This window comes from Bos taurus, chromosome 11, assembly GCF_002263795.3.
Source record: "Bos taurus isolate L1 Dominette 01449 registration number 42190680 breed Hereford chromosome 11, ARS-UCD2.0, whole genome shotgun sequence".
NCBI lineage: Eukaryota > Metazoa > Chordata > Mammalia > Artiodactyla > Bovidae > Bos > Bos taurus.
In genome coordinates, this window is record NC_037338.1 from 66,869,453 (window position 1) to 66,895,503 (window position 26,051).

Here is a 26,051-nt window from a genome sequence, read left to right on the forward strand (position 1 = left end):
TCTTTTCTATTTCTCAAACCCACTCTTCCAAACCTCATAAAGAGCCTACTCGTAACTTAGGTATAAAAAGGACAGCATAGAGTTTTGAAGTGGATATAAATATAGTAAAGAGGCAGTGCTGCCAACCGCTAAAGCTTAAGGAGCAACAGTCATGATGGATTGTTTACATTTTTCCTATTTTGTTGACTAATTAGCAAACTCAGAAAATAGTTCATGAATATTTACTCTAGTTAGATGGGAAGAATGAAGAGAAGTTAGTCCTTGCTTTCAGGAAACTTACAGTTAGTGGGTACGAGAGATACAGAAGCAAGTAACTAGAGAGGGGAGCTGGACAGACGCTTCCAGTGAGTGGAGTGGAAGACAGTAAGGAAAATGACATGGAGACAATGACAGATGACAGCAGTATCATGAATGGCACTGCTTTGGGGTTGGGGAGGCCACAAGGAGAGGGACCTGTAATGTAGCTTGTGCTACTTGTCCCCATTCCTGGTACTGGAGTAACTGTTGGTACCTGGGAACAGTCATTGTTTTTCTCAAAGGTACTAAGAAATCTAGATTTTTAGGTATAACCTCTGATTTAAAAAATTAATTTATTTAAATCGGAGGCTAATTATTTTACAATATTTTGGTTGTTTTTGCCATACATCGACATGAATCAGCCACAGGTGTATATATGTCCCCCATCCTGAACCCCCCTCCTACCTCCCTCCCCATTGCACCTCTGCTGCTGCTGCTAAGTTGCTTCAGTCGTGTCCGACTCTGTGCGACCCCATAGACAGCAGCCCACCAGGCTCCCCCGTCCCTGGGATTCTCCAGGCAGGAACACTGGAGTGGGTTCCCATCCCTCTGGGTTGTCTTAAAGCACCAACTTTGAGTGCCCTGCTTCATGCATTGAACTTGCCCTATAACCTCTGATTTTTAAAAGGTCACATTAAAAGTTGTTTCAGTACCTTGAGCCAAACAGAAGAATCCTACACCTACAGAAAGATGTAGGAAGGAACCCACAATTTAGATGAGGTCCGAGAAGGCTTTGTGAAAACAGTGACGTATTGAGCTGACTTTGAAGTGATAGAACAGCTAGAGTTTTGGTAGGTGGAGAGTGAGTGGTAGGAAGGGAAGGGCCCTTCAGGCTAAATGAACGTGTGACTTAAGGCTCTGAGTTTGGAGAGTGTATGGCATATTGGATAATTGGATAAGAACGAGTAGACTTGTGGGATGATCACATTACAGCAGTGATTCTGTTTAACTTTTACAAACATTTAACAGTATGTACTAGTTTTCTTTCTTTTTAAAAATAGTCTCTATTAAGTTCACAGCAGAACTGAGCAGAAAATACAATTCTCATATACCCTCTGCCCCCACGCATGTACCATCTTCCCCTCTGTCAGCATGCCCTACCATGGTGGTGCATTTGGTGAACCTGTTTTGGCATGTCATTATCACCCAAAGCCCAGTTTACACTAGAGTTCACTCTTGGTGTACATTCCATGGATTTTGACTAATAGGTAATGACACGTATCTACCATTGTAGTATTAGAGAATACTGCCCTAAAAATTCTTAATGTTCTGTCTGTTCATCTTTCCTTCCTTCCCCAACTCCTAGCAACTACTGGACTTTAACAATCTGCACAGTTTTACCTTTTAGCAGAATATAATATAGTTGGAATCACACAGAATGTATATGTAGACTTTTTTTCAGATTGGCTTCTTTTCATGTATTTTCATGGTTTTTGAATGATGAGTAATATGTTCCACAGTCTGGATGTTTCAGAGTTTATCTACTTGCCCACCAAAGGATATCTAGGTTACTCCCACATTTTGGCAGTTATGATTAAAGCTCTTATAAACATCCGTCTGCAGGTTTTTGTGTGAACACAAGTTTTCAGTTCTTTTGGTTAAATAATAATTAGGAGCACAATTGCTGGGTAGTATGGTGAAAATATTAGTGTTGTAATATTAGTGTTGAAAATATTAGTGTTGAAACTGCCAACTGCCTTCCAAAGTGGCTGCACCATTTTTCATTCCCACCATCAACGGATGAGAGTTCCTATTGTTCCTCATCCTTGTCAGCATTTGGTGTTGTCAGTGGTTTGGATTTTGGCCATTCTAATAAGTGTGTAGTGAATTGCTTTTCATATGTGTTTATTTCTAAGTCAGTGTCTTTAAATTATCATCCCCTATGTACTATTGGATGTGAATACGCTGCCTTCTCACTTGCATCCAGACCTCTGTCCAAACACTTTTCTCTGGTTATTTGATTCTGTAGATAGTTTCTGGGTATCTGTATTTTTTAAAGCTCTGAAGATGATCCTGTTGAGAAACCAGATTTGAAAACTGCTTCTAGACACACTAAGTAGAATGCTTTGCACAGAATAGTCTTTAACAGATGTTTTACCAAAGTCCCAAGTGGAAATTTAGACCCTGTTTTATCTTACTAAGTTGTATTTATGTTTTTATTCACTATGTTGCCTCTTTCGTAATATATTAAAGATGAGGATGATGTTCTCAAATTTGTATAGCATTCACTGTGTAAGCAGAATTGCAAGCCAAACAGGTTGAGTGAGTTGACATTTCAACGGCAGCAAGTCAGCACAATTCCATTATATTGGCTAACAATTCAGCAGTCTTGAATTAGGAGCTCAGAAAGTATTGGATTTTACTTTTAAAAATCTAAATGATCCATATTTCATTAGTATTGTGGATTACGCAGGTGTTTGTGAGGTAGCCTGATAAACTAACTCTAATTTACTCCATTAGTCATTGGAGAAAGTATGTTGACAGGTTTCAAAGCCCACGTGCAATATAGTAATAACCTTTTTAAAGAGAGATCATTCATAAACTGGAGTCTGCCTCTGACTAAAATCAAGTCCATTTTCTCAGACTTGTCCTTTCTTAGTTTCAGAAGTTGGACTCTGATGCAGCAAGTACAATGATATTAAACATCTTCTATCAACTAGCTTTTGCTCTGTTGAGAAATAAGGTCCATTTATCATCTAATATATGGCAGGCTTGGTGTGGATGTGTGAGCTCTGGAGTGTGTGTTGGACCTGATACTGGGAAGCACTCTAGATAAGAAGAGTTTATGGTGTGTCGACTGGTTTATAGTAACCAGTCTGTCTTCAGTTTGGCTCTTAATTTTACATTTTACTTACTTGCTACACAATTTAAATTTGGGGAAAGAATTTTATGCCAATTATGCCTAACTAGATCCCATGCTTCTTTAGGTTTATGTATTTTCTCATAATACAGGCTCAAATCTCATAGCAGATGATTTCCTGTATTTTTCTACCATGATAGTTTGAATTTGTCTGTTGTTGATAGAACAAACCAGATAATCTTATGTGAAAGTACTGGAAATTATAAAGCATTGTACAAGAAAATTTTTATTATCTCAGTCCTTGGTTTGCTATGTAGTTTGTTCTGAAAAAAACTAATTTTGCCCCTTCTCTGTTCTTCCATTAATAGGAACCAGGCTAAATGGTAACATTGACTTCATGAGATATATTATTCCTGTCTATGATATTCAGAAATTTCTCTAGGAAACATTGTCAGAAAAGTTAAATGCTGTTGATTTTTCAGTCAATACTGTTGTTATTCACTTGTGTCCGACTCTTTGTGACCCCATGGACTGTAGCATGTCAGTAAATATTATATATGGACAAAATAAAATGAAAGGTCCAGTAGCTTTTCTACTTCTACTTTTGCTTTATTCAGGTTTGTTTTTTATTTTTAGAATTTTGGGAAAAAACAAATAGTTCAGAGACCTTGTTTCAAAACACTTAAACGTTTCTGCTGGTAGCATAAGGAGCTCTTCATTTTGTTTGACTTCAGTAAATGCCAAAAATAAATATTTGGCAAAGAAATCACAAATGGTTCTTTTAAGCTTTCATGTCTTTTTTCCCTCCACAAACACCATGTCTTATAAATGGAGAAAACTTCATCATAATACGTGAAATACACAATTCAAAACCAAAAAATCAAAGATACGGGATCCACACTGTAAAATACAAATGTGATAACAAAAACAGAGAGCTTTGTCCCCATTCAAGACACAGCATGAAGAATTTAAGCAAAAGGGTTTTTTTATAGTATCTGAAGAAAAATTACCATCATTTTGGCTGTTGCTAACAAAGGATAGAAGTGGTTTAACAAAGGATAGGAGTGATTTCAGTGTATTCTTCTATTGTATTCTTCAGAATTTCTTTTCTAAGCTTCTGCTGTGTGCTCTGCAGTTCTTTTAATAATAAAATATACCTGTACTTGAATGCTCAGTTTAGTTAACTTTTTTGTTTTCTAATATTCCTTCTCTGACCGGCTGAGTATAAAGAAATTTACTGTCAGTGTCCAGTATCAATATAACATTTGTTAGAGTAGTGTGTGTTAATCATAATTACTTTGGCTACAAGTAACAGATGTGACAAACAGCAGTGTAATCAAATTCATTTTTCTTCTGTAACAGAATCTCAGGGGCAGTCGGTCCAGGGCTAGTGCAGCTGTTCAAGGAACCCCTGTTCTCTGCTCCTTCTTGGTCGTGCTTTGCGTATGGCTTCCTGTCTGTACTCATAAGACAGCTGCTGTACTTCGAGGTGTTTGCATGTGAGCAGGAAGAAAAGGAGAAAGGCAGACGGGAAAGGGTGTAGGCTGTTTGAGCCTGTTCCTTTTTACCAGGAACACGTGAGTCTTCCTAGAAGCTCTACTCTGTTTTGAAATGTAGTTTTGTTGTTTCATTAGGTATGGTGAGGCCCAGGGACCAGGAGATGATAGTTGTTGAAGAGAGAATTAAAATTCCAGAGAGAAATAAGGGCACACTGCGCCACACAGGACCACACAGGATTGGTGGAGGGCAGAAGGCAGAGCTAGGGGAACTGCTGGAAAGCCTTTCTTGTGGTTTTCTTGGAAATGAATGGGCAAGGCAGGGAAACAGAGTATCATCTAATTTAAATAATTATATGGGACTCTGGGCTATGAGGGCCACCTCTCGTTGTCTGATGCTAGCCTGGGTGGTTAGGACAGTGTAAAAATCAGGTAAAGCCAAGATTGGGGTATGGCTTTGAATGGGTTCATTTGCATATGAAGGTTGCACTTGCAGGTAAGTCTTTTACTGTCTCTTTAGAAGTAGTCTTTCTCTAGTCAGCAGTCTTAGATACCAAAGCATCAGGTATAGAAACTAGAAAACATGGTTCATACACAGTCTTTTGTTTGTGCTTGGCTCGAACTAAGTATCTGAGCCATCTACAGTGATGAGGAATTCTCGGCTTTTGGATGTTTTTAACTGGATATCATGTTACCCTAAACAAAATTTAAGTAAAATTAGTGTAAAAGAAGAAGTGAATGGATACTGATTAAGCAACTAGTAGCAACTGGTATACATGATACGTGTCAAGAATTAGCATCTAAAAAGTTTGGGTGTAGTTTAAATCATGAGTTACAAATTGAAATGCCTGCAGAGCCAGATATGCAGAAGAGTGGCGTGGGCTAAGTGGAAGATTATAGGGAGTGCTAGGGACTCTGAGGAGATGGAGGGTACGTGTACTCTTCAGAGCACAAATTTAAAAAAGATAGTGATTTCCTGTGTTGGCTACCAGTTTGTGGTGCTTAGTCTAAATCAAAGAAGTTTAAGAGAAAAAGTAGATATAACTAATAGAAAGAAGCTTATTAATTTCAGTGGCATAGCTGTAAATTAAATCATACTTCAATTATCATGTCACACTGCTTTTATCATGTTTACTGCTTTTTCAATAACCCAATGATAATCCTTTTAGTACCAAACAAAAATGTATCAACACCTCAAAAATATTAACTATTTTCCTCTCAACTTTTTAGTTTGAAAGATTTCAGGCCTGTTGAAAAGTTGAAAGGCTGGTACAAAAGTACCTATGTAGCCTTAACTTAGATTAAGGCTACATAATCTTAGATTAGTTGTTAACATTTTGCCACATTTACTTTCTCTTTCTCTGTTGCAAATTAGTGAGTTAGCAACAGAGAAGCTGTAAGTATCTTTTTTTTTTTTTTTTAAAGAAAACCTTTTTATTTTGTATTGAGGTATAGCTGACTAATAGTGTTGTAATAATTTCACTGAACAGGGAGGGATGGCCATAGGTATACATGTATACATTTTCCCCCAAACTCTCATTCAGGCTGCCACATACCATTGATCAGACTTCCATATGCTAAACAGTAGGTCCTTGTTGATATCCACTTGAAATATAGCAGTGTGTACATGTCCATCCCAAACTCCCTAACTGTTCCTTCCCCGATCCTTCCCTCTAGCAACTGTAAGTTCATCCTCTAAGTTTGTGAGTCTTTTTCTGTTTTGTGAGTTCAGTTGTATCATTTCTTTTTAGATTCCACATATAAGGGATGTCATACGATATTTCTCCTTCTCTGACTTACTTCACTCAGTATAACACTATCTATCCATGTTGCTGCAAATGGCAATTTTCCACTCTTTTTAATGGCTGACTAATATTCCATTGTATATATGTACCACATTTTCTTTATCCATTCTCCTGTTAATGGACATTTAAGTTGCTTCCAGGTCCTGGCTATTGTAAATAGTGCTGCAGTGAACACTGGGGTGCATGTATCCTTTCCGATCATGTTTTTCTCTGGATATATTCCGAGGAGTGGGATTGCAGAGTCTGAGGGTAGCTCTATTTTTATTTTTTAAAGGATCTTCCACAGTGTTCTCCATAGTAAGCCTTTAGTACCTTTTGAAGGATGTTATGTCTTTCAACCTACTCTCAGTAGCCTCTAACCAGTGTACTACTTTGAGTCCTTACATTTCTTGGATTTTCTTTAACCTCTTTCCACTTGCAGACCAACACCATTGTCAATGCACTGCCTACTAAACTCTATGCACTTTACTGTCTACTGTGAATAGACAACTGGAAATTCACATGACTCATTAGACTTGGGTGTGCTCTTAGAATAAACAGGACCATATGAAAGTCGGAAGGCATCTTGAAACTTTATTTAGGGCTTGAGTTTTCCCAGAATGTCTACTTGCTTAATAAATAGCCATTTGTCTTATTTCTAGATTTTTAATATGTTCTAGTTTAGACAGTTAAGCTGATGTTAAATCATCTAAAAATGATGTTTTACATAACGATAATGAGGGAAGCAGTACAGCACTAAGAGCGAAGGTGTCTTTAAATCACAAATCCTGGCCCCTGTCCTCTGCTTATTGGCTCTGTAACCTCTCTGCCGTTCCATTTCTCACCTGTAAAATAAAGATGGTAGTATCTTCCACAGGTTTTGTAATGGGAAAAAATATATGTGATAAATATAGAACAATGCTGTGGTCTTGATAAATAATTGCCATTACAGTTTGTATGTTAATAAAAATGTGTGGATATTTACTCTGCACAAAAAGCAGTGATTGCTGTTACATAAAGCAGGTCATCAGATCTTTAGGATCAGTTTATGACCTTACTCCTTTAAGCCCCTTACCACCCCCATCCTGAAATTAAAATAAGCTTTAAATATCATTTGTTAAACCTTTAAGCTCTCTATTGAAAAAGCATAAATTACTGTTTTGTATTACCAGCTCAATGGACATGAGTTTGAGTAAACTCCGGGAGTTGGTGAGGGACAGGGAGACCTGGCATGCTGCAGTCCATGGTGTCGCAAAGAGTCGGACACGACTGAGCGACTGAACTGATTGTTTTGTAACTTACTCATTATTTAGAGGTGTGGCATAAAAGGGACAGTTGTAGCTGAATGCCTGAATGATGTTAATTTCAGAGACTCTTTAAAGCACTTTTGTGGGTACTATAGAAATACACAGCTTGCAGTGAAATCACACTGTTGAAGAAACATGTGTCCACTAGAGGTCATTAAACCTTTATATCATTGCTTTCTGCAAAAACATGGCTTGAAAATGAAAGAAACCCAAGTTGGACTATTACATGAACTATAATTATATATCATGGTTTTATATTTGACAGTTTGTTACTCTGTTGGTTAGAAGATCAATTTGTATAATTGAAGTTAACAATAAGATATTACTCCCCAAGTTATATATAGAAACTTCTTACTCCTCGCCTCAGAATAATTTGCAGTTCTTGAAACTATTTCTGAATGATTACATGTAGGTATAGAGTAATAATACATGACTTTTTCTCACGTATTTATTTTTGTTAATTATGGAATTGGAATACTTACTGTGTGAAGAGTGACCTACACAAGCAACTAAAATTCTCTGGACTTTGAATTTCCAATATGTAAAATGTGAATAACATTTATGACAGCATTATGGTGTAGCTCAACATTTAAGTGAAAGTTCTATGCAAATCATAAAATCTGTGTGAATGGTGAAGTGGCTTATCAGATGACTGCTGTTTTGGGCCCACTAAGACGCATTATGGGAAGAATATAAGAGCCTCCAAATTTCTATCCTCTCTTTTCTGATTGGCTAACAGTTTATATTTAATTTTCAGAAATAGCCTTTGTAGCTAATAATGGGTGTATTTTAAATAGGCTTCCCAGGTGGCTCAGTGGTAAAAAACCCTCCTGCCAATGCAGCAGCTGTAGGAGATGCCAGTTTGATCCCTGGGTCCAGAAGATCCCCTGGAGGAGGAAATGGCAACCCACTCCAGTATTCTTGCTGGGATAATCCTATGGGCAGAGGAACCTGGTAGGCTATACAGTTCATGGGATTGCAAAGAGTCAGACAGAACTGAGTGAACAAACACACACCTGTAAGATACTTTATTTTAGAAAATGTCCTAAACGTTAACTGTAGCTTTGTGGAAAAGTCACATATATGGAATTTATTTCACTGTGATGCTGGATGTTACTATTTTTGTATAGTCACAGCCATAAGTCAAGTTGGCCTTAGGAAGCATCACTATGAACAAAGCTAGTGGAGATGATGGAATTCCAGCAGAACTAGTTCAAATCCTAAAAGATGATGCTGTGAAAGTGTTGCACTCAATATGCCAGCAAATTTGGAAAACTCCGCAGTGGCCACAGGACTGGAAAAGGTCAGTTTTCATTCCAATCCCAAAGAAAGGCAATGCCAAAGAATGCTCAAACGACCGCACAATCGCACTCATCTCGCACGCTAGTAAAGTAATGCTCAAAATTCTCCAAGCCAGGCTTCGACAATATGTGAACCATGAACTTCCAGATATTCAAGCTGGATTTAGAAAAGGCAGAGGAACCAAAAATCAAATTGCCAACATCTGTTGGATCATCGAAAAAGCAAAAGAGTTCCAGAAAAATGTCTACTGCTGCTTTATTGACTGTGTCAAAGCCTTTGACTGTGTGGATCACAATAAACTGTGGAAAATTCTGAAAGAGATGGGAATACCAAACCACCTGACCTGCCTCATGAGAAATCTGTATGCAGGTCAGGAAGCAACAGTTAGAACTGGACATGGAACAACAGACTGGTTTCAGATTAGGAAAGGAATACCCCAAGACTGTATATTGTCACCCTGCTTATTTAACCTACATGCAGAGTACATCATGACAAATGCTGGGCTGAATGAAGCACAAGCTGGAATCAAGATTGCCAGGAGAAATATCAATAACCTCAGATATGCAGATGACACCACCGTTATGGCAAAAAGTGAAGAAGAACTAAAGAGCCTCTAGAAAGTGAAAGAGGAGAGTGAAAAAGTTGGCTTAAAACTCAACATTCAGGAAATCTGAATGGCATCTGGTCCCATCACTTCATGGCAAATAGATGGGGAAACAATGGAAACAGTGACTTTATTTTTGGGGGCTCCAAAATCACTGCAGATGGTGACCACAGCCACTTGCTCCTTGGAAGAAAAGTTATGACCAACCTAGATACCATATTAAAAAGCAGAGCCATTACTTTGCCAACAAAGGTCCATCTAGATAAGGCTATGGTTTTTCCAGTAGTCATGTATGGATGTGAGTATTGGACTATAAAGCTGAGTGCTGAAGAATTGATGCTTTTGAACTGTTGTGTTAGAGGACTCTTGAGAGTCCCTTGGACTGCAAGGAGATCTAACCAGTCCATTCTAAAGGAAATTAGTCCTGAATATTCATTGCAAGGACTGATGCTGAAGCTGAAACTCCAGTACTTTGGCCATGTGATGCGAAGAACTGACTCATTTGAAGACCCTGATGCTGGGAAAGATTGAAGGCAGGAGGAGAAGGAGATGACAAGATGAGATGGTTGGATGGCATCACCAACTTAATGGCCAAGACCTTGAATATTCTCGGGGAGTTGGTGATGGACAGGGAAGCCTGACATGCTGCCGTCCATGAGGTCTCAAAGAATTGGATGCAACTGAACTGAACAGCCATAAGTGTGGAATTGCTCTTTGGTTAAAAAAATGAGTAGTGATTCCTGGAAATTTCATATTTTTGCAAGTTTTTGCAGAACTAATGGGATTGAACTGAACTGAGTGGATTTAATTGAATTTAGGCCTTGCTGCAGTCTGTTTTTACTGATAATTTTGGTCCTGATGTGGATAAGGTTAGAGATGAAGTGATAAATACTAAGGTAATGAAGAGATAGGCCAAATAATTATGCTATTAAGTAAAGTTGATGATTGAAACATTTTCATTACATAAAACTACAAATCATGAAGATAATCTTCTTAACTGTTGAGTTAATAGCCATGTAGGGAAGGCTTGCTTGGCAATTTCAACACTTAAAGTGCAAGCAAGTTTTAAACTTTGGTGTGCAGAAGTACACACCAAATGTAAAAGTGCACACCTTTTACATTTACCAGACTGCTGCTTGTTAAGACCTTTTTTCATTGTAACACATGGTATATTTTCTGTATTTGAAATGTTTCCTGATACATATTATATAGAGTTTTTTTCTCATCTTATGAATTTTATTGATAATCCCTGCTAAAGATATGTCTTGAAATGATCGTGAAAGGTTTTGGGATCTATTAAGTTCCAAGCTTGAGTCTCTGCTTCACTATTTATTTTTCTGTGACTCTGGGGAGGTCCTTAATCTCTGAGTTGTTTTCGATACGTATTCAGCAAGGACAGTCGTTTCAATGTACAGTCATCAAATGAGTAATAGATTTCATATCTAGTCTACTAATTTCAGAAACATTGCTGTGGGGTTTTTTGTTGTTGTTGTTGTTGTTGTTTTAAGGAAGGTGGCTGTGTTTGAAATGTTAATTTTTTTTCCCCCTGTAGATAACAGATAAGAGAGTGTCCAGAAGACATGCCATTCTTGAAGTGGTGGGTGGTAAGCTTCGAATCAAACCGGTAAATATGTCATTAATGATTTATTTTAACTTTTTCCTCTCTCACCTTTTTCCAGCTCCTGATTGGAGCGACTTATTCTTAAAGTTATGAAAATAGGGAATTAATGTTAGAGTGTGTTTCCCTTATTGCCAGAAGATAACTGGGAGACAAAGATCTAAACTATTTAAGCTCCTTTTTTTCCCATGGGGCAGTGCTACATTTAAGTAGTTAGAATTTTAATGAAAGGTGACTACCAGTTCATGTATGCATTACGATTTTGTTCATAAGTGGATATTACAAAGAAGATTCTATAAGAAAGCACCTACGGTGTAATGGTTAGTTTTTGGGGGATGGGGCAGCAACCAAAGTCACTTAAGTGTTTTAGGCTTGTTTTAATGGATTTCTAGACCTAGAATATTTTCCAAATTGGCTTAAAAAAGATGTTTAGTTGGAGTTGTCCATACTTGGATGAAAAGTATTCAGATATATTCTGAACTTCTATGACTATTTAAAAGAGTATTGATAATGTAAAATACATAAAGGTGATTTTATTAATGGAAAATTTCTTCTTTGAGTTAAACATGATCCGTTATAAAGTGGGTCAAATATCTGTATGGGAGTTTAATCAATGCTTAATCAAAGAAGACACCTTTTAGAAAACATTCTTCACCTTACTTGGTCTTTAGTTAGATTGTGCTTATATAAGTAAACAGTTGTTTTTTGAGCACCAAATTGTGGTAGATACAAAATTAGACCTTGTACCTCAAACCATACATAAAAATCAATTCCAGCTAGATTAAATGTGAAAGTCAAAATTATAAAACTATTAGAAAATATAAGAAAAAACCTTTATGACCTTAGAGTAGGGAAATATTTTTAAATAAGATATAAAAAGCAGAAACTGTAAAAGAAAGATTGGAAGAAAAAGCCAATTACATGAAAATTAAGAACTTTTGCTGATCAAAATATAATGAAAATGAAAAATGCCACAGGGAGAAGATATTTAAAACACATAAAATTGACAAAGGAGTGATATCCAAAATTTACAGCAAATGCTTTGAATCAATAAGAAAAAGATAATCCAGTAGAAAAATGGGCTGATGACTTGAGTTTCACCTTACAGAAATGAAAATCTGATGGTTAGTAACATGAAAAGCAGGCATACAGTCTTCTTATTAGCTGGGGAAATAAATGAAACCACAATGAGATACCATTGTACACAAAAGAGATTGGCCAAAATGCAAAGACTGACAACTTCAAGTGTTGGTGAGGAGGTAGAACAAGTGCAGTAGTGATGAACTGTGGGTGGGAGCTCAAATGGTGCAGCCACTTTGAAAAATAGCTTGGTGTTATTTCTAAAAGTTAAAGGCTTGTATTCCCTCCAAGCCAGATGTCACACGTACACAGGATATATACAAGAGCCCGAAGAGCAAAATTGTATGATAGCAAAACACCAGAAATTTCCACCAACAGTAAAATCAATAAATATATTGTGATATATTCATTTAATGAAATACAGTACAACAGTGAAGATATTGTGAAAGCTGAGAAAATATAGATTAAATTCTGGAACAAAGTATTGAATGATGAAAGCATGCATTGGAAGAATATATATATAGTATGGCTCCTGCAAAATTAACAATATATTCTGTGGTCAGACATAGGTGGTGAATAGGAACCAGAATGTACAATAGTCAGGGTAGCTATGTCTGAGGGAACTGAGAAGAGAGTGAATAGGGAAAGACAGGGAGCGTCAAAGGAATGGTAATATTCTTCTTAAACTGGGTGGTGGGTCTATACATACTATCTCACATTAGTTACCTCTCTGAAAAATTATTACGGAATATTTATAACATGAACAAAGTTATGAATACTACAGCAGTTATTTCTGTAATGCCAGACTACCAAACATTGGAAGACACAAGAAAAGTTTTTTAAGGAAATCTGCAGTTTTAGTACTAGAATTTGATTCCTCTTTTAGAAAAATATTTAATTGGGTTTGTGCTTTATTCCCACAATTATTAAATTCACATTATATTAGTTGAAGGAAAACTGACTCTTGGATTTAGTGATATATGTCTAGTTTCTTTGCTTTATGTAATGCTTGATTTCTTATTTATATTAATATAGTGTCAATAAAATAACTATCCCCTGGAAATAGATTGATTTATTTAATCGGCCTCTTACTATTGCTGTACCTTCAAGGGGTGATGTAGAGAAATTTAGAGGAATTCTAATGCAGACTTTGGTAATGAAATTTAAGATCAGTAGTAATGAGTGCGAGATGGACAGATAACTTCTAGTCTTTATCATAATGCTAAATATCACTTATTCTCTGTTCCTAGTCAATTACAAATTATTTGATCTACTAAAGCAGATTATATATGCATATAATAAAATGTTGAGAGAAGTTTTAGTTTAAAATCTTTGTAACACTGCGTAAGTAAATATAGCAAATATTTTTTTATGATCCCTTCCATAAGTTATATATTTCACAGTTATCTTTATGTAATTAAATATTGTAATGTTATGTTTAAGTAATTAAATATTTTTTTGCTTTCCTTCAAATTAAATAAAACAGTAGCTTTGCCAGTGATACATGAATGCAATTAGGGCAAGAGCTAATTTAGACTTTTAGATTAGATGAATCTGTCTCTTTTTTCCTCTTCTAATATTTCCCTTTAGAAAAGGCTGTAACACTTAGTAGTTCTAGGAAATAGTGCATGAGGAGATAATATTAACTCATGAGGAGATGATGTTAGCTTTTTTGTGTGTCATTTAATCTACAGTCTGGTATCAGCAGGGAGAAAATGCATTATGAAGGCAAAATGACAATGTTCTCTATAAATGACTGTATCACCAGTGGTTAGTTATATCCTCCGGGTGAATTCATAGCTATCGGTGCTTTTATTTCATTTTAATAAAAACTTACTTCTTGGTTCTTGGATGACTGAAGGAGTAATTCTATAACTTTAAATTGCAAAAGATATTTATTTTTTGCCATTTCATATTGGTTCTCAAAATATATAGCTTTAAGTGATTGTATTTTTTCTATTGCACAGTGAAATTTCTGAGTTGTGATTGTTTTCGTCCCATGAAATTATGAGTGTACTTGTAAAATAGCTGTAAGATACTACAGTAGCTTTTCCACGACTCATTTAGTTTAAAAAACAAACAACTTTCTAAATTAAAAAAACAATCACACAATATTGAAGAGCTCTTTTTTTTGTGACACATTAATCTTTCTTTAATATTTAATGATAACTCCAAGAGCAAGCTATAGGAAATTGATTTGTATTTTAGTTCTGTTCTTTCAGGGATAATGCATCCTTTGTATCACTTTGAAGAACACAGCATATTCATTTAAGTTCATACTTATAGTCACATGGATCTGTGAAAAGGCACATACCTCATGTATACCTCTCATACAGGTAGCTTGCATCTGTTATTTACTGTGGGTTTGGGTTTGCCAGTATTTTCCTTGCCCTTTTCTGCTAGCCTCATTGAAGGAATCAGAGCCTTCAATCTTTTTTTGGTCTCAGAGTTTGAATATTAAAAAGAATCTTTAAGGTTTGGGGAAGAATTGGAAAGATTTTTAGTTATTGATTATATTTTTAAAATATAAGTCTAATTCAGTCTTTTTTGTTATTAAACACTTTTTAAACAGGCCACACATGCACATAACATACATGCTTTTTTTAAAAAGTCAGTTTAGTGTATATTTAAGATAGTTGTCAATTTCTGCCATATTTATAAATATATTGATATTAAAGTATTTATAGTGTTCTATTAATTTTTAAAAGTTTCATTTTATGAGTACTTATGTCATTGTTTTCATTCCAAATATTCCATATATATTCTCCATTTTTATTAATATCACTAGATTTTTGTCTACTTTATTACTTATAAAAAACTATCTTTTGGATTTCTTGTATACATGGCTTTTTAGTTGGAGTGTACATAGTTTGACATAGTTTTTTTATTTTAGCTGACTGAATGAGTAATATTTATTTAGATGTAAATTATAGGATCAAACATCAGACCTCTTGCGATGTCACTCTTGTGCTTAGTGGGGATCTCCTGGCGTGGATACTTTTAGGGAAAGAAGAAGGTGATGATGGACCACACAGCTTGGCCCACTTTCTTTGTGGGTGGATTTGCTAAATGCTTAGCATTTCACCACCTGTGTATTAAGTGCTTTCAGCTGAGGAAAAATACTCAAGTTGACTTTTGTTTGACTTTGGGTTTTTTACGTCTTTTTAAAGAAATATAATCACTTTCCTTTCTTAAATATTTAACCTTTTCTTCTCTTAGAATTTTATGCTTTTGTATTTAACATCTTACTTTTGTAAACTTAGGGCTGTATCATTATTTAATATTGTTTATAGATTCATCTGAATCTTTCAAATGCTCATGAATAAGAACATCATCTTATCTTAACCTATGAGAAGGAAACCTCAGAGTTCAGGCAGAAACTCTGTATATTCTTGTTTTGACTGTTGCCCTTTACCGCTACCCAGCATTCCTCACTGGTGACCATGACATATCAAGAAAGGGGAGGCTTCACTTAAAAGGCTGAGGAATAACAGGGAACATTTCTAAGCCCAGCAACGTGCAAAAGCACTCAAAAGCTCTAACCGTATACCAGAGTGCCACATTGAGAGAGAAATTAGGGGTGGCTGATAACATAATGAAAGGTTAAGTTTAAATTATAACTTAGAAAATATCAAACATTCACAGCTCTTTTTAGGAATATAATATTGCATAAATGACACTGCATCTCTGTTCTTATGCCATCTTGTTTGTAAAATTTTATATTATTATAGTTTGTAAAATGACTCTGACCCAGTGAAATAAAGTGTAAGTTGCTCAGTTGTGTCCAATTCTTTGCAACCCCATGGAATTCTCCAGGCCAGAATACTGGAGTGGGTAGCTGTTCCTTTCTCCAGGGATATCTTCCCAACCCAGGGATCAAATCCAGGTCTCCCTCATTGCAGGTGGATTCTTTACAAGCTGAGTCACAAGAGAAGCCCAGTGAAATAATTACCTACCAAATCTAAGGGCTTTCCCTAGTAGCACAAAGGAGAAGGGAATGGCAATCCACTCCAGTACGCTTGCCTGGAAAATCCCATGGATGGAGGAGCCTGGTAGGCTACAGTCCATGAGGTCGCTAAGAGCCGGACATGACTGTGCGACTTCACATTCACTTTTCACTTTCATGCATTGGAGAAGGAAATGGCAACCCACTCTAGTATTCTTGTCTGGAGAGTCCCAGGGATGGAGGAGCCTGGTGGACTGCCATCTGTAGGGTTGCACAGAGTCAAATTCGACTGAAGTCACTTAGCAGCAGCAGCAGCTAGTAGCTCAGACAGTAAAGCATCTCCCTGCAATGCAGGAGACCTGGGTTCAATCCCTGGGTCAGGAAGATGCCTTGGAGAAGGAAATGGCAACCCACTCCAGTATTCTTGGCCTGGAGAATTCCATGGACAGAGGAGCCTGGTGGGCTACAGTCATGGGGTTGCAAAGAGTCAGACACGACTGAGCGACTGACACACATACACCAAATTTATATATCCTCTATTTTTAATTTCTAATTCTATCCTTTCCTCCAAATTTTATTTTACTGCTTTTTTATCTTTTTCAACACAGACAGGAAATAGAAATGTTTTCCCTTGCAGATACACCTGGGAAGGACTTAAGGCTAGATCCTCATGAAATTCAGTTGCTGGAACTAGATAAATTATATTCCTTGCAGCTTTCAGAGTTTTTTTTTTTTTTTTTTTTAGAATTGAGCTTATATGTAGCAGTGCTTATTTTCCTGGTAGCTTTTACTTTAATACTCCCAATTCTGTAGTAGGTCTGCTCCCCACCCTACCTACCCCTCTACTCCCCTACCCCTTACCCCCCACACTAACCACAGGCCTGGATTAAATGTACTGTTTGGATGGTTTAGCTTGTAAAATGTAATCATTTTCTTTCTCAATTTAGCTAAATACTTTCTGATTCCTCTACCCAAATTCTATGATTCTGTGGTTAATTTAAAAGTATATTGTGGTATTTGATCAGATGAAGTCATATGAAGTTACAGCTAATGTTCAGTTCAGTTCAGTCACTCAGTCGTGTCCGACTCTTTGCGACCCCATGAACTGCAGCATGCCAGGCCTCCCTGTCCATCACCAACTCCTGGAGTTCACTCAGACTCACGTCCATCGAGTCGGTGATGCCATCCAGCCATCTCATCCTTGTCGTCCCCTTCTCTTCCTGCCCCCAATCCCTCCCAGCATCAGAGTCTTTTCCAATGAGTCAACTCTTCACATGAGGTGGCCAAAGTATTGGAGTTTCAGCTTTAGCATCATTCCTTCCAAAGAAATCCCAGGACTGATCTCCTTTAGAATGGCCTGGTTGGATCTCCTTGCAGTGCAAGGGACTCTCAAGAGTCTTCTCCAACACCACAGTTCAAAAGCATCAGTTTTTTAGCACTCAGCTTTCTTCACAGTCCAACTTTCACATCCATACACGACCACTGGAAAAACCATAGCCTTGACTAGATGGACTTTTGTTGGCAAAGTAATGTCTCTGCTTTTGAATATGCTATCTAGGTTGGTCATAACTTTCCTTCCAAGGAGTAAGCATCTTCTAATTTCATGGCTGCAATCACCATATGCAGTGATTCTGGAGCCCAAAAAAATAAAGTCTGACACTGTTTCCACTGTTTCCCCATCTATTTCCCATGAAGTGATGGGACCAAATGCCATGATCTTCGTTTTCTGAATGTTGAGCTTTAAGCCAACTTTTTCACTCTCCTCTCTCACTTTCATCAAGAGGCTTTTTAGTTCCTCTTCACTTTCTGCCATAATGGTGGTGTCATCTGCATATCTGAGATTATTGATATTTCTCCCGGCAATCTTGATTCCAGCTTGTGCTTCTTCCAGCCCAGCATTTCTCATAATGTACTCTGCATAGAAGTTAAATAAGCAGGGTGACAATATACAGCCTTGATGTACTCCTTTTCCTATTTGGAACCAGTCTGTTGTTCCATGTCCAGTTCTAACTGTTGCTTCCTGACCTGCATATAGGTTTCTCAAGAGGCAGGTCAAGTGGTCTGGTATTCCTATCTCTTTCAGAATTTTCCACAGTTTATTGTGATCCACACAGTCAAAGGCTTTGGCATAGTCAATAAAGCAGCAGTAGATGTTTTTCTGGAACTCTCTTGCGTTTTTGATGATCCAATGGATGTTGGCAATTTGATTTCTGGTTCCTTTGCCTTTTCTGAAACCAGCTTGAACATCAGGAAGTTCACGGTTCACATATTGCTGAAGCCTGGCTTGGAGAATTTTGAGCATTACTTTACTAGCGTGTGAGATGAGTGCAATTGTGTGGTAGTTTGAGCATTCTTTGGCATTGCTTTTCTTTGGGATTGGAATAAAAACTGACCTTTTCCAGTCCTGTGGCCACTGCGGAGTTTTCCAAATTTGCTGGCATATTGAGTGCAGCACTTTCACAGCATCATCTTTCAGGATTTGAAATAGCTCAACTGGAATTCCATCACCTCCACTAGCTTTGTTCATAGTGATTCTTTCTAAGGCCCACTTGACTTCACATACCAAGATGTCTGGCTCTAAGTGAGTGATCACACCATCGTGATTATCTGGGTCATTAAGATCTTTTTTGTACAGTTCTTCTGTGTATTCTTGCCACCTCTTCTTAATATCTTCCTGCTTCTGTTGGGTCCCTACCATTTGTGTCCTTTATTGAGCCCATCTTTGCATGAAATGTTCCCTTGGTATCTCTAATTTTCTTGAAGAGATCTCTGGTCTCTCCCATTCTGTTGTTTTCCTCTATTTCTTTGCACTGATCGCCGAGGAAAGCTTTCTTATCTCTCCTTGCTATTCTTTGGAACTCTGCATTCAGATGCTTATATCTTTCCTTTTCTCCTTTGTTTTTCACTTCTCTTTTCTTCACAGTTATTTGTAAGGCCTCCCCAGACAGCCATTTTGCTTTTTTGCATTTCTTTTCCATGGGGATGATCTTGATCTCTGTCTCTGTCACGAACCGCCGTCCATAGTTCATCAGGCACTCTATCAGATCTAGTCCCTTAAATCTATTTCTCACTTCCACTGCATAATCATAAGGAATTTGATTTAGGTCATACCTGAATGGTCTAGTGGTTTTCCCTACTTTCTTCGATTTCAGTCTGAATTTGTCAATAAGGAGTTCATGATCTGAGCCACAGTCAGCTCCCGGTCTTGTGTTTGCTGACTATATAGAGCTTCTTGTAATTTTCGTGGGATTTTGAAAGCTAGTAAGCTCATGTGCTGAGCTGTTGGCTACTAGGAGCTTTTTAGAGGATGAAAGTGGATTCTGTTTAAAATTTAGTTTACCTAATTGTATAGATTATAATTTCTTAAGATCATACAATATGGTATCTTGTAGAAAATGGAATTAACACATTTTAGGGTGAATCTATTTAAGTGACTCAACAGGTAGCATTTTTAGTAAGTATTTTGGATTTCCAGCCTCACTTCTTATAGTAAACTATTTGAAACCATTCCTAAGATTATTCATGTAATGACTGACAGTTGAAATACCATTGATTCTTCCTGCTACTAGAGACTCCTGTAGTCATTTTAATCATAGACTGTAAGAACTGTGGTAGATAATTATCTTCGCCCAGGGACCTTAGAGTCTAGTGATGATTTGTCAGATGATTGTAGGTAATCTTTGACTGATAGAAACTGGTTCCAATAGTTCAAGCAGAAAGGTGGTTGGGACAAGACATTACTGAGGCTGTAGTAAACAATAGAGCATTTTTGAGTAGGTCTTAATGATTGGACCAAAGATTGTATGTATAAGGTGAAGATTTTGGTGAATGTGGGAGTTGGGGTTGGAAACCATTGTAGGTTTATGAAGAACCTTCATTTCTATGCTTTTTTATATTGGAGAAGCATCAGAGGCCTTATGTAGAAAAATGTAAAAAGTAACCTGGGAAGCAGTAGGTGATAGAAGACTGGGAGACTTGATGTGATGTTAGCACAAGTAAGAAATGCACGCAGTGGGTCAGAGTTTGAACTAGGGCCATGACTGCTAATGGTAAGAGAAATGGACCTGGTATACTTTAGAGGAAAAGGATCTGGGGTTTGACATTTGAATGGAATGAAAAAAGGTTATAGATGTTCAATAAAAGTTTGTGGATATTTTGCTGTGGCTTAATATAGAAACTAAATCAAAATATCTTATATTTACCCTTTAAATACCCTATTCTTTTTCCGTAGAAATAGACATTTTTAAAAAATAACAAATGAAAAATATAATGCAAAGTAATATACCAAAGTTAATAACAGTATTTGCTTCATGTTTATAATAATATTCTAAACTTACTTATATTTTACTTAGTTTGTATTCCATAAATGATTAAGATTTTTTAAAAAAGAAAGTAACTGTATTTAACAAAAATTTTAAACTGAATTTCCCAATGGAAAGAAGATTTTTGAAGGGTAAAAAGAAAAAAAATACTAATGCATTTTTAAAATTTCAAAATACATTTAAAAAGAAGCCTATTACAAGCTTCCTTAATTTTTCTGTAATTAATTTTTTTTACAGTAGTAACAGAAGGTTTTACCTTTTGAATTTATACTCAGTTCAAGTCTGTTCAAACTCAAGGTGAATAAGACATATCTTAACACCTACAGATAATTTAAATGGTTGGGGTCAGAAAAGGTTTTGATGTATTAATGAAAATATACTTCTGTCTCAAGATACATTAATGAATTATAAATAGAAAAATTGAGAGCGTTCAGCATATGTCAGTCTCAAGGTGATATTTATGTTGCCATGCTGGAGAGATGATTGATGTCTCCAGAAAAAAATGTCATTTAAATTGATAAAGTAGACAGATGGGTGGTAGGGGGGAGTTGCTTTATATAAAATTCTTTAAAAAATAAACCTGAAAATCTGCATTAATGTGGATTTCTTTGTTATATGCTAAAGCTTATTTATTTAAAAGACCCAATGGTATGGATGACAAGAAGGCTATCTGAAAGTGGCTACTTTCAGTTTGATTCTAGTTAGAACTTTTAAGGTGCCTTTCAATAGGTCTTAGTCATGAAGGCAGCTCATGTTGTCTTTGCTAACACGAGGTAATTAGTGGAAACATAATTCAAAATAATGGCTATTGTAATAGTTTTGACAGTGATATATATTTACTTCTTGCAATTTGAATATGAATGATGATCTTCAGAGGGGAGTTTCATTGAAACAAAATAAGATTCTTCTGTGAGGATTTTTTTTTTTTTATAAAAAGGTATGTTGTTTGCTTGAGAAATTTGGTCAGAATTTTCCTTCCCATAGATTCTCATTTTTTAATTATAGTAATTATTAGGGGAAAATGAACAGAATTGAATTTTCAAGGGATTAGTGAATTTTGGATAAAAATTGGGGGACTCAGTTTCCATACTGATTCCGTACTGATAATTATTTATCATGTTTCTCTTTCCAGTGTCTAGTCATCTCTCAAGCACAGCCTCTTTTAACCAGTTAATTAATAACTTTGCTTTTTTCTTTGATTCCTAGAGAAATCAGAAGTATAATACAACTGTTTTTTTGTATGGTTAGATTATAATTATATGGTGTCTTGAAGTGCCAAATTTATTAGACTTTTAAGTGTAGATTTATACTTAAAATTGTTTTGACACTAACATTTTGAATCAGTTCATATTTAGTTGTATTTTTATCTTGATTTTGAGTTATAACATCACTGTATTCTGTTTTTTAAATTTGTTAGCTACACAGAAATCCATGTTATTATCAGTCTTCTGAGAAGAGCCAGCTCTTACCATTGAAGACAAATATATGGTGCTGGTTGAATCCTGGAGATCACTTTTCTTTATTAGTTGACAAATACATTTTCTGTGTCTTGTCTACACATTCTGAAATGGAAATGGAGTGTACTTTAAGGTAAGATTGCCTGATGAAGTGTGATTAAAGTGATGATATTTGTAATCTAATTCCTCAGTCATGCACAAAAGCTTCAGTTGAAACCACTCTAGAATTTAAATATAGTGGTGATGTAGGGGTGTGTGTGTGTGAGTGTGCTTCTAGAAAACATATGGTTTTGGAAACTTATGCCTCAGTAGTGGTTGCTTCTATATGTTGCATCTTTTACAAACATTGTATTTAGAATGCTTTTTCCATCAAATAATAATCAGGATAATTAATATGAAACTGACTATATTTTCTTAATCTTTTCTTTTTTTAACTTTTAAAATTTTCTTAAGGTATTAACCTCTGGTTTAGATTATATTTGTGTAATTCCTCTTTCTTATAAGAATAATAGAAAATATAAAGTAGGGAAACTGGTGAAATGAGGTATTACAATAAATAGCTGATGTAAAGTTATAATTAATGCAGTGAGTTTTATTGAGGCAGTCATTAGCAGATTATTTGCCTTTGTTTAGCTTTTAAATTATAGAATACTTAAACTGGACCTATAGAAATAGATGGACAGAATTATATAGAGTATGTTCTTTGATTGCACTGGTATTAAATTAAAAATCAATAAAAATACAATATCTAGGAAGATGTTTAAGTGTTTTGAAATTAAGTAGCATGTACTAAGTAGCCCATGGGTTCAAAAGAAATCTCAAGGGAAATTAGAAAACATTTTGAACAAAATAATACTGAAAGCATAACAGAAACATTTATGACAGTAGGCATTTGAGGAAAATTTATATTAAATGCTTTTATTAGGAGAGAAGAAAGCTATAAAGTGAATGCTATATGCTTCTACTTTTAGAAGATAGACAATCAGGAGTAAATTAATCCCAAAAAAGAAATAATAAGAAAAATAAGACTAGAAATCAGTGAAATAGAACATAGACAAATAACAAAGAAAATCAACAAAGCCTAAAGTTAGTTCCTTGAAAAGACTAATAAAATTGATAAGACCTTAGTAAGGCTTACTAAGGGAAAAAAAAGCTGAAAACAAATTGAAAACAAATTGTCAAAACCAGAAATGGAACAGGGGCTATCACTACTGATCCTGCAGACCTTGAAAGAAGATGAAGAAATTATTATTTAAAATTCTATGGGAGTAAAATTGATGGCCTAAATGAATACATAACATTTCTAGAGAAACACAATTTACAAAAACTGACACAGGAAGAAATAGAAAATCTGATGAATCCTATATTCATCAAAGAAATTGAGTTCCTAATTTAAGAATTTCCCACAAGGAACTTCACCAGTGAATTCTTTTAACTTACAAAGAATAAGTGATACCGCTATTATACTTTTTCCTCCAAAATAGAAGAGAGTACACTTCACCACTCATTTTATGAAGCTTTTATAATCTTAATAGCAAAATCAGATAAGAACATTACAAAAGAAGTAAATATAGACCCAAAGTTATTATAAGTTATATACTTATAAGTTATTTACAAGTCAAAACCAGCAATGTGTAAAAAGGATTTTAATATTCTATGACCAAGTGAAATTTTAAGAACTGCAAGGTGAGTTTATCATATAAAAATCAATCAATGAAATTTACTATAACAGATTAAAGAACTGTCATTTCAGTAGATGGATAAAAGCAGCTGTGACCAAAATTTAATACATGTTCATGATTAATTTTTAAAAACCTTAGAGAAAACTAGGAAAAGAAGGAAATTTCCATCCTATAAAAATATACTTAATAGTGAGGTATTGGAAAGTTCTCTGCCTACTGTTGGGGGCAAAACAGAAATATCTATTTACTGAAGGTCCTAGCCAATCCAGTAAATCAAGAGAAAGAAACAAAGGGCATCCTATTGAAAAGAAAGAAGCAGAACTGTCTTTATTTGCAGATGATGTTATTGTCATCACTCTAAATTCTTTCTGATAGGTTCCCTATTTCCTCTCTATGTGTTACGTTTTGTAGATTTTTACCTTGCGCCTTCATCTGTAACATATATATATATATATTTTTTTTTTTTGCCTTTTATTTCTTTTTGTTTTTGATGGACGGTATTGTGTTCCTGTCTTCCTAGTTCTTTGGCTTGAGGTTTCCAGCAGTAGAGTTTGCAGGCAGTTGGGTGTGGAGATGTGGACCTCTGGGATACCTCACTCCAGTTAATCTCTCTATACTTTTATAATACATGTTGAAATATTTTAAAATTTGAATAAGAATAAAAAACCTGTGTGCTTTGTGTAAGTTATGAGGACCCTGATTTCATTATAAATTTTTTCTTCCAACCAGCTATGAATTTAAGAAAGAGGTTTGAAGAACAAAATAACAGTGCAAAAGCTTGTCGTTTCTTCAAGTTCTCATTTTACTCATGTCAGCATGCTTTTCATGTAGTATTTAGAGTCTGTATAATAAAGCCCATTCATAATTGACTTAGAGCGTAGGGGTATATACACATTAGCTCTAGTGTGTTCATTTTTCACTCTGTATATGTTTCTATGAAATTATTGTACCAAAAGCTGTACTTTTTTCAGAAGTCAAAGTAAGAGAATGTAAAAAAAAGTTTTATATTTTAGTTAATTAAATTATGATGTATTTCATATAGAAGGACCAGCATTAATTTTGCATTCCTGTTGCCTTCCCAGCAGTGGGTGCTTAGCAGCCATTTTGTTGCTGTTATTGTTCAGTTGCTCAGGTGTGTCCGATTCTTTGTGACCCCATGGACTGCAGCATTCCAGGCCTCTCTGTCCTTCCCTGTCTCCCAGAGTTTGCTTAAACTCACGTCCATTGAGTTGATGATGACATCCAACCATCTCATCTTTTATTGCCACCTTCTCCTCCTTGGTGTCTTGAATAGATGAATGAAATACTCTATAATACTTTCCTCATCTGAATCTCATTGCTGATAAGCAAGTACAACATTAGCTCTCCGGAGTGATTGTTTTCTTTAAAACACTGTTGAAGAAAGGAAAGTAAATCATTTATACCAAATTATTTTTTCTTTCAAATTTTTAAAGTGCTTAATAGTTTCCATTTAAATAGGTACTTTTAATAACTATTTAATTTTGGACAAAATAATGAAATGTTGATGAAAATGCCATTGTAGTATGAAAACATGCATGTTTATAATTTATTTATAATTATTTTAAACTTATAGGTCTAGCTCATTCACCTTAATATATTTTGTATTAAACACAAAATATATAACTTATATTTAAATATAACAGACTATATTTTTAAAAATAACTTAATTGCCAAAATAGTCTTTATTTTTATTTATGTATTTATTTTCGGCTGCACTGGGTCTTTGTTGCTGTGTGGGCTTTCTCTCGTTCCGGTGAGTGCAGGCTGCTATTTGTTGTAGTGCATGGTCTTCATGCTGCGGTGGCTTCTCTTGTTGCGGACCACGGGCTCTAGATGAATAGGCTCCAGTAGTTGCAGCACGCAAGTACTGGACTTCCAAGCAGTCTTTAAAAAGAAGAAAAGAGTTGGAAGATTCGCACTTCTCAATTTCAAAACCTGCTTCAAAGCTACAGTAATCGAGACAGTGTGATACTTGTGTAGGAAAGACATATGGATCAATGGAATAGAATTGACAGTCCAGAAATAAATCTTTACACTATGGCCAATTAATTTTCAATGAGAGTGCCTAAACAATTAAATGGAGAAAAGAATAACAAATGGTGCTGAGACAAATGCAAAATACTCCTACCTCACACCATATAAAAATAGATCAGAGACCTAACTAAAAGAGCTAAAACTATGAAATCCTTAGGAAAAAACACTTGGATCTGGCAGTGATTTCTTAGATATAACACCAAAAGCACAAGCAAGCAAGAAAGTAGATAAATTGGACTTCATCACAATTAAAAACTTCTGCACTTCTAAGGATGTCATCAAGAATGTAAAAAGATTACCC

At 35.6% G+C, this 26,051-nt stretch overlaps 1 protein-coding gene across 3 annotated transcripts in view; it reads left to right on the plus strand.

The window, feature by feature from the left end:
* The window catches only part of APLF (aprataxin and PNKP like factor), a 93,459-nt gene that overhangs the window by 4,337 nt on the left and 63,071 nt on the right, over positions 1-26,051 (plus strand). For 2 of the 3 annotated variants that reach the window (XM_059891126.1, XM_005212845.5), the window contains exons 2-3: positions 11,143-11,214; positions 21,974-22,146. In XM_059891126.1, the coding sequence (XP_059747109.1) occupies positions 11,143-11,214; positions 21,974-22,146 (245 nt within the window). The remainder of the gene's footprint in view (positions 1-11,142; positions 11,215-21,973; positions 22,147-26,051) is intronic. The other variant, NM_001077874.1, reaches the window with a different exon arrangement.